General features: G+C 39.8%; 1 protein-coding gene and 2 non-coding genes across 3 annotated transcripts in view; all 3 read left to right on the forward strand.

Moving 5' to 3' along the window:
- Positions 1-6,606, forward strand: part of LOC146474941 (uncharacterized) — a 14,516-nt gene extending 7,910 nt beyond the window's left edge. The window contains exons 14-23 of the mRNA XM_085116687.1: positions 250-304; positions 665-720; positions 1,040-1,094; positions 1,205-1,260; positions 1,589-1,655; positions 2,247-2,308; positions 2,411-2,500; positions 3,009-3,377; positions 4,173-4,230; positions 5,846-6,606. Of these exons, the coding sequence (XP_084972813.1) occupies positions 250-304; positions 665-720; positions 1,040-1,094; positions 1,205-1,260; positions 1,589-1,655; positions 2,247-2,308; positions 2,411-2,500; positions 3,009-3,377; positions 4,173-4,230; positions 5,846-5,979 (1,002 nt within the window). The 3' untranslated portion in view covers positions 5,980-6,606. The remainder of the gene's footprint in view (positions 1-249; positions 305-664; positions 721-1,039; positions 1,095-1,204; positions 1,261-1,588; positions 1,656-2,246; positions 2,309-2,410; positions 2,501-3,008; positions 3,378-4,172; positions 4,231-5,845) is intronic.
- Positions 6,607-13,248: 6,642 nt separating this feature from the next.
- Trnad-guc (transfer RNA aspartic acid (anticodon GUC)) lies at positions 13,249-13,320 on the forward strand. The gene has a single exon. It is a non-coding gene; the product is annotated as a tRNA-Asp (tRNA).
- A 446-nt stretch (positions 13,321-13,766) lies between these two features.
- Positions 13,767-13,838, forward strand: Trnad-guc (transfer RNA aspartic acid (anticodon GUC)). The gene has a single exon. It is a non-coding gene; the product is annotated as a tRNA-Asp (tRNA).
- The last annotated feature ends 1,210 nt before the right edge of the window (positions 13,839-15,048 follow it).

The following is a 15,048-nucleotide window of genomic DNA, read 5'->3' on the forward strand; positions in this document are numbered from 1 at the left end:
CTGTTTTCCTGTTATTTTTCAACTGTTTTGTTGCCTACAGCATGGCTACATGCATGATTTTTACCATGCACTGGCAACACAATATTTCTTGGAGAAATCAGGTCACCCGTGCAAACAACAAGTTGCTCAAGCAGCTGTGGCTTAATTAATATTGGGTTGTCACTTGGTGTGTGCAAGGGGTTCTCCTTCACAAGCAAAAAATTGCTGCGTGACTCAAGGTTCGCTACTCATTTTACTGTTCTTCTACAGGCAGCTGTTGGATATGAGTATCAAGGAAAAACTGAAGCACATGCTTCGCAAAAAGGTGACATTTATAGTGCATAATTTTAGGGAGACAGCATGGCCGAGTGGTTAGGTCCTCAGACTTGTAATTCATGAGGTCCTGGGTTCAAGTCCCACTCCGACCGCTAGCTGGAGTTGTTTCTCATTAGCCCCGAGCTCAAATCCTTGGACCCGCTTGTAAATAGCCAGCTGGTCTGCTCGTATTTAAGGGTTTCATCCATAGACTCAAAAGCTAGAACCACCTTGTACATTGTAATGAATATTTAAAATACTGTTCAATAGGTTTCACTCAAGTGGTTGCATTTTAGGGTTTATCTGCAGACCTACATGTAACCCAGGTGGTTTTCACACTCAATCAATCTTTATTATTTTCCTCTATTAGACCACTCCAAAGGATTTGGTGGGAAATTTGGAGTTCAAAAAGAGCGAGTTGATCAGGTTTGTTAAATGATACATCAAAATAATTTCTCTACATTTATAGCAAAGATATAATTGTAAATGTCTAAATTGTGGAATAGGTGTTAAGATTTCGTGCATTGTTGATAATGGGGTTTTCAGTAAAGGCAGGGAGCCTGGCAAATTGGCTCTCTGTGTTCACCCAGGTGCTTTCAAGACCTCAATGGAAGACCATATCCAAGTGAACTACAGTGTATCATGCCCAGGTGCACTAACCTCTTGCCGAACTTTTCATTACAAAATCTTAATGAAACCCCGATATTAAGGGCAGTTGGTTACTTTTGGTTACTTTACTTTCCAGTCTGCTCTTGGCTATGAGTATGAAGGCAGGACCGAAGCACATGCTTCTCAGAAAGGTTAGCTGATTTTCTGCCTACCGTTGTAGCTTATGGTAGCTAGTCATGCATGAAATTTGTTGCTGCTACTAAAAGTTGTGCTGTTTTAACTACTTTTGTTTCCTTTATAGATTACTCCAAAGGTTTTGGTGGCAAGTATGGAGTGCAAAGTGATAGACAGGATGCAGTAAGTCCGATTTCTGAAAAACTCCACTTAGAGAAATACAGTTTGAGAAACATGCCATATTGTATCCCCAAAGCTGATAGCCCGTCCTTTTGATTTTCCAACTGGAGAAAGTAACCGTGCACATAGTTTAGCAATAGTGCTGTTGTTATTTAGTGGGGCTTATTATTAGCAGGAATTTTGTGTTTCTTTTTGCATAATCAGAAGGATGTTTGTGCTTGAGATTTGGGGAATTGGGGCTCACATAAGCTTTCAGAATTTTACCATACCCATCTGTCAGTGTTATATTTGCCCTTTTTCATACAGTAGTTTTTTTTCTCCTTGTTCTTAGGCCGCCGGTAGTTATGACGAAATGCAAGAGGTCAAGTCAACATATCAGACTGCAAAACCACGCTCAGGTAAGAAGTCCTTTCTTGACAATCCTTTTAGGAATGCAACTTTGTGTACTTTGAGAGGGAAATGCTAATTAGACGAGCGACTGGTGCTGGGCCAATCTTAGTTTTTCCATACTTGGTTTTTCTTCCCTAGCAATACATTCAAGTTCAGCTCATCATGGTTGGTTTTAGTAGTTTTTCACCAACATTTACTCGAAGGAAAAAAAGAGAAGCAGTTTTTATATTTTTCAAATTCGTTCGTTCGTTTTGAAGCTAAGGCACGTGATTAGTTAAAATGGAGTGTTGTTTGAAAAAAAAAAACCCGAAATGGCCATGGTATTATTTGTAGCTAAATTGTAGATGGTCAAAAGCAATGGACGATGAAGGCATCCTTTCTTGGAAGTTATGTATCAGTTGTGCAAAAAAAAAAAAAAAATGAAAAGAAAGTAGACGTATCTTAGTAGTCAAAAGTTCCTTGATCCGAGTGATTTTATTTCAATGAAGGAATTGTTGTAAAACAATGTTTAGTGTGTTAATAATGTGATAATCACTGTCTCAGTATCAATATGTGCAGTACGTAGTATTTATTCTTATTTTTCTTTGTTCTGAATGCAGGTTCCGGCGCTGCAGGCAACTTGAAATCCAAGTTTGAAAACTTAGCGAAAGAGCAGGAAGAGGTTTGTTCCTATCTCGGTTTCATATTTTTGTCATTGGCCTTAGCTTGACAATAATTATACGAAATAGCTCATTGATTTTATGAATGAAACTATTCATGACAGGAAAATAAAAGAAGAGCAGAAGAGGAGAGGGCTCGGAGGCAGGCCAGAGAACAACGAGAGAAAGAAATCAATGAGAAACGGCATGCCGAGGTAGGTTTTTTTTGGGTCGCGTCCCGCAACAAATATCGGCACGAATTCTGTCTTCCAGTCAAATCACGTCACGCGTGACCGGTATTTTGTAAATTTGAACGGAGTTTTGAAATTTACATGTCAGTTTTGAACATCGGCAACGAGATTTCAGAGTCCCCGTAGAAATTCCCCTAGTTTATTGACGATATAAAGCTATGAATTTTTCTTTACATTACAGCATTAAGTACTTCAAGAATAACAATTGTTTCTCAAGTATTTTGAATCTTTTTTTTTCTGTTAATGCATCTTTCTCGGAAAGATTTCCAGAGAAATGTTCAACATTCCGTTGACATGTCGGACATTACAAAGAAAAATCCGAATGTTCATTTCATTGTCGGAAATTCTGGTCACGCGTGACGTGAATTGACTGTAAAACTTACATAATCTTTCTACTGCTATTCTTAAACTGGGAAGTGCTTGTACGCTCCTAACAAACGCCTTTTTTTACTCAAATAAACGTACTTTTCAGCAACAAGCTCGCGACAGAGAGGAAGCGGAGGAAGAAGCGCGCCGCGAAGCAGAAGAAGAAGCACGTCGCGAAGAGGAGGAGGAAGCACGCCGCGAGGCGGAAGAAGAAGCACGGCGCGAGGCGGAAGAAGAAGCACGGCGCGAGGCAGAAGAGGAAGCACGTCGCGAAGCAGAAGAAAGAGCAAGGCGACAGGAGGAGGCTGAGCAAGAGGAGCCAGAAATGTATGAAGAACTACCCGAGGAACCAAGCCGCAGAGAAGAACCAGAGCCTTCGGAGTTCTACGAAGAACTTCCTGACACACCAGCAAGAGATGAAGCTGGACAATTGTATGAAGAGGTCTCTCAACTACAGGAAACCCAGGAAGAACCGGTACTCTTGTGTACTCACTTGTTATATATTCTCTTTGCAGCAATCAGGCGCATGATAATGTTGTAATCAGCATAAGCTTTTCTCCTCTAACAAGACTTGTCTTGGCCTTGGTTTTATATGATATTTGAAAATATTCTTATCCACATGCCGACAATTATTGTACGAAATAGAGACTTACATGATGTGATAGCCAATGAGACACCGAATGCGCCACTGAGACGGCTATGACAAGATCCGACGAGATAGATTGGGCTACATTCAGTTGTGAGGAATGTTATTACCTTATCATAATAAAACGTTACTTGCGAGACAGGCACAAGAAATAGGAAAGGAAGAGGAAAAGGAGGATGCTCTTTTTCCTTCCTCTTTCTGGCGCCCTTCACGCCGGCTATAATAAACGTAGCCTGCGAGACAGGGAAATCATTCGCGCGCGCGGAGCGCGAGGGGAGCGCGGTGAATCTTCTATTTCCTCCTTCTTTCAAGCGCCTTCCGCGCGTAATAAACATTTCCGTTTCAAGAAGCATTTTTCTTTCTCTTTTGCGTGATGTCTTGAAAGATACTGATTTAATAGCGAATCGATAGCCATAAGAGCTCTGACGAAGGGTTACGCTCCAAACGTCAACTATCCAATAAGAGGTTTGCTTTCTCCTAGTCATGTGTTACTTTCCACAGCGTAATACGTCTGTTTTGACCGGCGTTTTATTATCTGCGTGTGTATCATCATTGGCCCATCGTATGATGTGTATTTCCTGTTATACTATTGTTTATTGTGTGATTATGCTTCTTCTTTTTTAGCCTGAAGAACAAGCTTCCGGCGGAATGACGGCGAGAGCGCTTTATGATTATCAAGCAAGTAAGTTCCCGTCACTTTCTCTTGTGTTCACACTTGTCTTTATCGTCTTCAGTTAAAAAAAAAACTGCAAAGCCTTGGTTACAGGATTCACGAAGTACTACATATATGGTCGCTAAAGCACTGTCACTTCCAGCCATTAGGAAGCTTTAGCAACGACGACGGTGACGGCAGCGAAAACTTCACTGTCTATTAAAATGAATTCGCGTTTTCTCAAACATTGTGGCAATTATTCCAACTGTCAAATATTTAGGTGAAATTTTCTGGAGTTGAATTCTTGGAGACTGCACCCAAGTTTGGAAAGAGAAAGATAAAACTGTAGTTGTCGTTGTTTAATTTGTTTAATTTGCCGCCAGCAGCTTACCAGAACTTGAATCAGTACTAAACACTGAACTAGCTAACCTTCATGAATGGCTCAATGTAAATAAGCTCAGCCTGAATATTGCCAAACGGAATTAATGTTAATAGGCTCACGGCAGAGTCTTGCTAGTACTACAATTGGCCATTCACTTACTGTACAAATTGAAGGTCTCGAACTTGATAGAGTGCCCCACACCAAATCCTTAGGACTTAACATCGATCAAAATCTTTCGTGGTCCAAACATGTTAATGAGACTGCCAAGATTATCTCCTCTGGCATAGGTGCACTTAAAAGACTGAGGCCATTTATTTGCGACGATACAGAATATTACTATATAGAGCCCTTATTGAACCATATTTTGATTATTACTGTCCTGTGTGGGACGGTCTCAGCAACGAATTAGCTGACAAATTACAAAAACTACAAAATCGCGCCATTCGGGTCATAACAAAGTCAGATTACTATTCCAGCGCTATTGCTCTACGCGGTAAGCTGGGACGGGATAATCTCTCTACCAGAAGGAAGAAGCAAAAATTGGAAATCATGTTTAAAACTTTAAATGATCAGTTTCCGGAGTACCTGAAAGGCCTATTTAAGCCCTTCAGCACGGACTATGGACTTAGAAATAGTGACAACAAATTGCCTCTGCCTAAGCCTCGTACCGATTTTTTGAAACGTAGTTTCAGCTACTGTGGGGCACATTTGTGGAACAGGCTTCCATCTAACGTCAGAGCCATTAGATCTTTTACTAATTTTAGAAATGAGATAGATCGCCAATTGTCCTCCTCGTACTCCCACACGGCAAACATGTAAATCAGTTTTAATTTTAAATTTTTATCTTGTAACTGATGTTTTTTGCCGTGTCTAAACAATGTATGTATGCATGTATGTTTACGTTCTCCATAAAACAGCCGATCAGGAAATTTTACGTCTTAGTCGTGCAGTGACGGCAAAGAAATGTACCAAAACAATGTAATACACGTACAGAGTTGTTGTTCCCATATGTCGGTTTGCAATACAAACCTTCCTTGGGGGCTGTCTTTTATGTTTATTTTGATCAAGTTCGCCACCTCCGTCGTTAGGATCCGTCTGCCTTCTATATTTTGCATGTGATATAATTTGCTGATCCAGGTCTACAGGAGATCCGGCACTACTCATCGGTTTGGCAGATTTTAATTGTATTGATAAACTAAACGCCAGCCAGACTAGTCTTAGAGACAGATCTTTTTTAACCTTTTTTGTTGTAATTATTTATAGCTGGAGAAGATGAAATTACATTCGATCCTGATGACATTATCACTGACATCGAGCAGGTTGATGAGGGATGGTGGATGGGCACATGCCACGGTCACCGAGGACTCTTCCCCGCAAATTACGTAGAACTTATCTAGTAGTAATGACCACACACACTGCTACAGAGCGGAAATAAGAATTTGCCCAGCATAGTTTAACTTTCATTAGATCTGATTTTGTAATGAAAACATGTTGGTCCTAAAACGAAATGAAAGCAAAAAAAAACTATGGCAGACACCTGTATCACAGAAGAATACAAATTACCAACTCATTGACAAATTAGTACTCGGGTTTATCTTAAGAAAAAGTCATGCCTTAGAATATAAAGGAGGATTAAATCCGCTGTTGTAGGTTTTTTCTGGGATAAGAGAGGACAGAATTTGAGGTAACAGAATGCTGGGTAAGGAACTGTTTCAAACCTGAAACTGCTTGTAATTAATGATTCTACAATGAGCATTTTTCTTCCATAGCTAGCCGAAGTCTTGGGGGAGATGTCAAGTAATAATATATTGATGATAGAATCACATACATCTGGTGTTTTCAAGTTTTTTCATCGGAAAGTAATTTGTCACTTCTGCAATTATGCCACGTTTTATTCACACTAGTCAGATATAAAAAGTAAAGTAAAACATTTACTGCTGAGCTAAATTTTTCAGTAACCTGTTTGTAGAAGAGTAAAAGATTTTGTAACGGTAATAATTTGGTAATAAAAATGACATACCGCATGCTTTTGTTGTTTTTTAAACTCCCACCAGGAAAGTAAAATATAATTTATTTTCACAGTCGGTTTCTGATTTCGCACTTCATCTCCATTTTAGCAATTGGAATAGGTTTATGTCGACGAAACGAATACCACAGAAAACGCCGCTTAAACAAGATTTTTTTGTCCAACTTCACATCTGTATACGTGATAAAGGGGAGCATTCCAAGTCCAAATGCGTTCAACGCGATGTTGCTCAATTTGTATCAATGAGATTTGATAAATGAGATCAGCATTTTTAAGTTGAACCCAATAAGCGAAAGAATAAACACCGAAAGTTTACTACCTACAACATGAAAATACGACAAAAGTCGGGGTAGCACTAATCTACGGAACTGCAGACCGCGGAACCGTGGAACCTAGAGAAATAACTAGTTTTTTTGCAACTTACATACCAGGTATAAGGTTACAGCTGATTTCATTCCTGTGTATAGACCTGGATTTTTTTTTACATGATTCGACCAAGAGAGAATGAGATTTTCTCCTGATACGACAGTATGATTCGACGGTCATGATTCGACCGAGAGGTTACCAAGCTCATCGATGAACTCGCAAAATCATGAAGGTTCTACGGTGGCGGGTGATTTATCACCAATAATTTGTACGGGAGCTCGATAAAGGAAACAGCCAATGTTTTTTTTATGAGTACCGCATTTGTTTTAAAAATCCGTAGATTGTATCGGCAACGTGGCGAGGTGAACCGAAAGAGAAGAAAAGGTCGGTAATAACATTTGTCGAGGTATAATCAGCCACAAAACGACTGTATGTTGCCCTCAAGAATTCATTTCTCTGTTTGGCAATCACCCTCAGCTGAAGTTCAGAAAAGCAAAACAATAAGCTTGGGACGTTTGGCAACCAGCCATTTCATATACCAGCATATACTAGAAGAGATGGAATCTTGAGGGAATAATTTATGTATACTCTGGTGTAACTGCAAACTTTGTTCGCCTTCAAACAAAGGAAAAAGGGTGTCAGTAAAACGCGGGGTCGGGGTCGGGGTCACTTTTTTTTTTTCTTTCTTTTTCTTTTCTTTTTCTTTCTTTTTTTTTTTTTTTTCAACATCACAAATCATTTGTGGGTCAAATAAGGATTAAAGCCAATATAAAAAAGTTAATTCTCTAAAGCTTACTAGCTTAGGATAGGTCATCGGTGACAACACTCGATGCAGTTCCGTATATATATTCTGGCGGACATTGGTTCCGTGAATTGACCACCTTTTATTTTTCTAAGAAACGAAATGAGGCAAAAAATACAAGGTACGAGACAATATATTTCCTTGAACTAACAAATTCTTGAACTAGAATGTGCATGATCTTAGTATGAACACCCCCACGGTTTTCGACGCCATTTTGACGAGTAGGCAAACAGACTTGAAATAACAGTGTTTGTATGGAAATCCGATGTCAAATAATTTTCATAAAACATCACTTCTGAAAAATTCATGAATTGGAAAATTTTTAGCCGTAGGAAAAGGTAGCCTGCGTCGCAGACGGACTATATCGAGTTCTCTATAGGTCTTGAGTGACAAGTCCGGCTGCAACGCAGGCTAGGAAAAGGATGTTTAGGAAAAAAATTGGAGGGATGTAGCTGTGCCAGAAAGCGTCCAGTCGTGTTTTGAACTTTCCATACCTTTGTCTGTAAAGTGAACTAGCTGTGAACTGCTACTAAAAATAGTTCGCGGGAAAAAATACAGGAAAATGTATAGGGCAATTTAGACGGTACGATTTTGCCTACGATTTGTCGCATGCGACACGCTTACGCCATGTCTACAACACGAATCGCGTCGTGTAAATCAGCCTACAACATCCTTACGACAGACGCACACAACACGAAAAATGTCGTAAGATTTTAAAACATGTTTAAAAATCCTACGACAATCGTAGGTATAGGCAATGTTGAGTGGCGAATGTTGTGTACGGTTTTTACATGACGCAAGCAGTGCGCGCTCTAGAAATCGCATGCGACAGTCATAAGAGAAAATCGTACCGTCTAAATTGCCCTTATGGAAAGTTCAAAACACGACTGTCGACTGGACGCTTTCTGGCACAGTTACATCCCTCCAATTTTTTTCTTAAAATCCTTTTTCTAATGCCAAAAGTTTCCAATTCATGAATTTTTCAGCAGCAATGTTTTATGAAAATTATTTGATATCGGATTTCCATTTCAAGCCTGTTTGGCTACTCGTCAAAATGGCGTCGAAAACCGTGATAAGGTCTATTTCAGTACATGTCAGTTTTGATGTCGGCAATGAGATTTCAGAGTTCTCGTAGAAATTTCCCTAGTTTATTGACGGTATAAAACTATTAATTTAGTATTCAAGAATAACAATTGTCTCTCAAGTATTTTGAATCTTTTTTTTGTCAGTTAATGCGTCTTTTTCGGAAAGATTTCCAGAGAAATGTTCTACATCCCATTCAAATGCCGAGCTTTACAAAGGAAATCGAACGCATGTTTATTTCATTCGCGGAAATATTAGTCACGCGTGACATGGATTGACTCTAACAAACGAGCACGATCATGGAAGGTCATAGTAAGTTCATGCACATTCTAGTTCAAGAATTTGTTAGTTCAAGGAAATATATTGTCTCGTACCTTGTATTTTTTGCCTCATTTCGTTTCTTGGTAGAATAAAAGTAGTCAATTCACGGAACCAATGTCCGCCAGAATACGGAACTGCATCGAGTGTTGTCACCGATGACCTATCCTAAGCTAGTAAGCTTTAGAGACTTAACTTTTTTATATTGGCTTTAATCCTTATTTGACCCACAAATGACTTGAGATGTTGAAAAAAACTAGAAAAGAAAAAAAAAGAGAGACCCACCCCGACCCCGACCCCGCGTTTTACTGACACCCAAGGAAAAATAATGAGTTAGACTTGCCTTTTTGTACGTAAAGCCAAGGCGCAGAATCGATCGACACATTGTTGCAATGCTAAGCCGGGTCCCTTTAACGGCATGAAACCGGTCTTGGTATTCATCTATATAGAGTTCCGGCTTGCTCCTTATCATCGCCTCTAAAACTTCGTTTTCTCTATCTACTCCAATACCAGGCAAAGAAACGTTTATGCTAGCATATATTGTTCAAGATATTGTTCAAGAAACCAAACATAAACAAAACAAACACGAGCTTACAAGACAAGATTCTTTGCCGTCCTTTTCTTCTCTTTCGGTTCACCTCGCCACGTTGCCGATACAATCTACGGATTTTTAAAACAAATGCGGTTCTCATAAAAAAAACATTGGCTGTTTCCTTTATCGAGCTCCCGTACAAATTATTGTTGATAAATCACCCGCCATCGTGCAGAACCTTCATGATTTTGCGAGTTCATCGATGAGCTTGGTAACCTCTCGGTCGAATCATGTCGTATTAGGAGAAAATCTCATTTTCTCTTGGTCGAATCCTGTGAAAAAAAATCTGGGTCTATAAACAGCAATGAAATCAGCTGTAACCTTATACCTGGTATGTAAGTTGCAAAAAAAAACTAGTTATTTCTCTAGGTTCCGCGGGTTCCGCAGGTTCCGCGGTCTGGAGTTCCACAGATTAGTGCTACCCTTCAAGGAGTAACATGTACAAAATCACTTCATCTAGATTTAAAGGAACACGGCATGTCATACCTACACAGTACTCACCTCATCCCAGACTAAGGGCTTGCCCTCGGTTGAAGACGGAACGTGACGTAAGAAGAAAATTTTTTCCATGTCTGTTACTGTAACTATAATATATGGTCACAACAATATTTCTTCGTTTCAGACACGTTGATGTCACCTATATGTTTCTGTTAACTTTTTGATACTGAACGAGCGAAAAAACGAAAAACAAATTTTTATTTCGCCATTCACTTGAAATGGTGTTTGCTTAACTTTGGTTGATTCTGTTGGCCCTAAGTGAAACTTTGGAGATGACTGTTACCCTGGGCCTGACCGCGAACGTTAAACAAGCTGGACATGTGGTCGCCCAGTTTTACGACATATACTATTCCCTGGCGGGGATACTCACCACTATACTACCAATGAGGAGCTGGGATAGGCTCGATTTCCGCCGCTCTCTCGAGTCCGGTTTTTGTTCCTCCCCGAGAAGAGACTTTTCGGGGGAGGAGCGCGGGCTCATTTCCCGAACAGCGGCTGGAAATCAAGCCTATAGCTGGGACTTCAACAATCTCGTACCCAGAGTCTTCAGGCTTTTTGGTCAGCGGGGCAACGCCGGGAAGACTCTGGGGACATCGAATTTTATTACCGCAGGATTTCTGCGGTAAAACAATGGAAACCGTTTCGGAACAGCCAATCAAAAAAATTGAATTTCTTCGATGTCCCCAGAGTCTTCCCGGCGTTGCCCCGCTGACCAAAAAGCCTGAAGACTCTGGGTACGAGATTGTTGAAGTCCCAATCTCGTACCCAGAGTCTTCAGGCTTTTTGGTCAGCGGGGCAACGCCGGGAAGACTCTGGGGACATCGAAAAAATTCAATTTTTTTGATTGGCTGTTCCGTAATGGTTTCCATTGTTTTACCGCAGAAATCCTGCGGTAAAGATAACTTGAGAATCCAAAATAATTTTACAAGGAGGGAAAAGTGGGATCTTACAGCGGTTAAGAGCTTTCGATTGGCCATTAAAAACAATTATCTAACAACTTAATAAAAATGATCAGTGGGTTTAAACGCATTTCTCCAGTACTGTCTGGCCGAGCGCTCGCGAAAAGAAAGGCGAAAACACCTTTTTTCTCCAGCTATCGGAAAAGCTACGTTGCAAAGAACCCTTCAGTACTAAGTAATTTGCCAGTTGGTAATTGTTAATGGGCGATGGGGTTTGCTTTTTTTGCTTAATTATCTCACAAAAACAGGCAAATATGACAAGACTTTCCTTGCGAGGCCGAGCGGCTGACGCCAGCTTCAAGGCAAAATAGTCCAAACATTCTGTATCTAAACATCAAAATTCTAGTGGCAATGCACAAGTTTTTTTCTCACAGGTTTGGAATACATAAGGCGGGTTCAATTACTCACTGGACTAGTACTTAAGTTTAATTCAACTTCAACTCTTTCATCATCTTACTAGTGTAAATCAACTGAAACACAGCATTTATCGTCTCCTTGCTCATTTGTTTTGTGGATCATAAGTTTATTTCTATGACAAGATGTCTCCGTATTGGAGATCTAGAGAAAGCTGAAGATATTGTGAATATGTTTGGGCAGAAAACTGAGTCAGGAGTACACGATTTGGTGTGAAATTTCGAGAAATTTTTCGCAAAAAGTAATTATCAGTTCAAAAGAAAGTCCGTTTCCTCGGGCGTCCGCATATTTTGCAAGCTTTTTTCAAAATTCTAGGTTGCTCAGCAAAAGTCTTCTTTACAAAGGTTAAATGGCATGGGTAAATTAACATAAACTCCTTTGAATCATCATTTTGTATCTATCAATTATTTTAATAATAGTAGAGGCAAATTTTATAACTTCAGGTCAAGTTTCAGCAATAAACACAAACTTATAATTTTCACTGTTTTTCACTCGGCGAAACAAACGCACTGATCATTTTTACAGTTGAATATAACCTACTAATCTCAACTGGAACGTTTTCACTAAGATTTGACCTCGTCCTGAGCCAAATGTCAGTTTCACCAGTACTTTGTATAATTAATAAGATGTAATTTTTCTGGCGCGGACAATCTCAGCTTTTCCGATCAGCGCAAGTACACGTAACTCTTCACTGCAATAATTTCAGCATAATTAATGGGTTGAAAATAAATGAACACTTACCTATATCGAGAAAAGAAGATTAAAAATCTATTCAGCAAGAAAACAAACCCCATCCGGAGCCTGGCTGGAAAAAAAAGTCGTTTGATGCAATAAAATCACCAGCGCCATTTTCGAAACTGGACAAAATCCCGCGCTTCACAGGAAGTGACGTCATGATGGCCCGTATCATCCGGACAGCCGAGCCCACGAGTTGACCTCTCCCTCCTGCCCCAGAGTCTTCCCGGCGTTGCCCCGCTGACCAAAAAGCCTGAAGACTCTGGGTACGAGATTGTGTCCCTAGAGTCTTCCCGGCGTTGCCCCGCTGACCAAAAAGCCTGAAGACTCTGGGTACGAGATTAAGACTTCAATGTAAGTTTGCAATATTTAAATATTTTAATAATATGACTAGTCTGAAATGCCAACAGTCTCTTCTCCCTAACCCAGCACCAGACTATAATATAACATTCCTTTTTCGAGAGGATCCAAACGTGAAATGATTTTAATTAACAGGCGATCCGTTGTAGGTTTATCCGGAGTTTTTGTGGTTGTTGTTGTTGTTGGTCCCTTAATTACCTCACAGCATAAAGTTTCACGCAGTGGGAGAACCAACCAAAGTTATGCAAACACCATTTAATTCCTGTGACTGGTGAAATAACAATTTGCTAGGCTCACCTGTAAGTAATCTGAACTCAATGCTGTGTCAAAGAAGTTTTTGATCAATCAGATTAAAAGTGGTCATGGGAATTTGTCAGTTGCCATGAGAAATTCTGGCTTCGTTTGTCTGTAGCTATGAATAATTCACCTCAAGTAAGAACTTTTCATATTCAATTTTTTTCTAAAAGCAATTAATGTTTAATTCTTGTAAATTTACACGAATGGATCATGTTTTCCTCGGTAGTATAGTGGTGAGTATCCCCGCCTGTCACGCGGGAGACCGGGGTTCGATTCCCCGCCGGGGAGAAATTTTTTTTCTTTTTCCTTTTTCATTTTGTTGCTGTGTTGGTTTTCTTCTTGACAAACTAGTATGTCTAACAATCATTCACCCAGCGGTATACCTGTATATCTCAAAACTGGAACGACCACACGTCCAGCTAGCTTGTTTAACGTCTGCAGTCAAGCCTAGCGTTACAGTCATCTCCAAAGTTTCAAAGCAGGGCCGAGAGAATCAACCAAAGTTAACTAAACATCATTCCCGTGAATAGCGAAATAAAAATTTTTCACCCGTTAATAACAATCTAAAACTCAAGCTTGTGTCAAAGAAGTCCTCGATCAGATTAAAAGTCATGAAAAATGTAAGTTACCGTGAGAAATTCTGGCTTAATTTGCCTTTAGTTATTAACGATATCTATCAAGGAAGAACTTTTTAGATTTGAATTATTGCAAACTAACCCTACAATCCCAGTTCTTCCTCGGTAGTATAGTGGTGAGTATCCCCGCCTGTCACGCGGGAGACCGGGGTTCGATTCCCCGCCGGGGAGCATTTTTTTTCTTTTTCCTGTTTCATTTTTGTTGCTGTGCTGTTTTCTAGACAAACTGGTACGTCTAACAACCATTCACCCGTGCAGTGTATACAGTCATTTCAACTAATGTTGTCGGTTTAAAGCATGAAGCTAAAAGACGAGACCGAAAGTTTACGTGGGATTTTTATGAATAAATTCATCAAAATCAGTCATGCCTGGAGAAAACAATAGGTTGTAATTAGTAGCACAATGACCTGCACGTGCAGGGATGATTTTGATGAAATTATTCATAAAAAATAATCCCGCAAAACATTGCGGTCTTGTCTTTTAGCTTGATTTTAATCCGACAACGTTAATTGAAATAGCTGTAATCGTAAAACTGAAACTACAAGACATCCAGCTTGTCGGGAGTAATGGTTAAACAGTAGAAGAACCAACGTAGAGGAGAAAAACTACCCGCAGGAAGTTTTTCTTGACAAGTTTTTCGACAATATTTTTCTTCGCTCTCTAAGCCTTTGATTGAATGAGTTCCTCGAGATAAATTATCCGGTCAAAAGTTGAGAAATAGCTGCTTATGAAAATAGCTGACAAGTTTCCATGGTTACGTTTTCCACAGCCTTTTGCACAGAAGCAATTTTTTCAATAGGTAGTTTAAAATAAATCTTATGGTATAAAAGCTTTTCAAGGGTATCTTGTTGTTCGTTCACAAGACGAAGTTTCGCTACAAGTGTCCAATCCCTGCTCAACAAGTCACAGTTAAATTGTCAGTATTTGAACAATGAAACTTGTCGGGCAAAACCTTAGGGCCTCTACAAACGAGTTCGGTAATTACGTTTCCACAAACGAAAAGTTTAGTTGTCGCCGACCCGGGGTGTTTTGAGCCCAGAAGCATGTTTGTAATGCGCATGTGTACATCGTGCCGAAAGAAAGTGTCGGCGATGACAAAACTGCCGCGTTTGTTATCGACAACCGTAAAAGCAGTTTTCCTTTCAAAAAGGAAAACTACTTTGTTGTCGACGACTTTATTCACTTTCACCATTTGTAGTTGATGACTTGATTGATTCACACACGAAATGTTTTGTTTTCCACAACTCTGTAAAAAGTTATCGATAGCAGTTTTCCTCGTCTGCGGCCCTTAAAGTTTAAAGTACACACGTGAAAATGTCATATAGAAAGTTACTTGTCAAGGAAACTGAGCTTGCTGTTTCTCAGATAGGAGTATATTTCG

This window comes from Pavona decussata, unplaced genomic scaffold (genome assembly GCF_977016875.1).
Source record: "Pavona decussata unplaced genomic scaffold, jaPavDecu1.1 SCAFFOLD_87, whole genome shotgun sequence".
Classification (NCBI taxonomy): domain Eukaryota; kingdom Metazoa; phylum Cnidaria; class Anthozoa; order Scleractinia; family Agariciidae; genus Pavona; species Pavona decussata.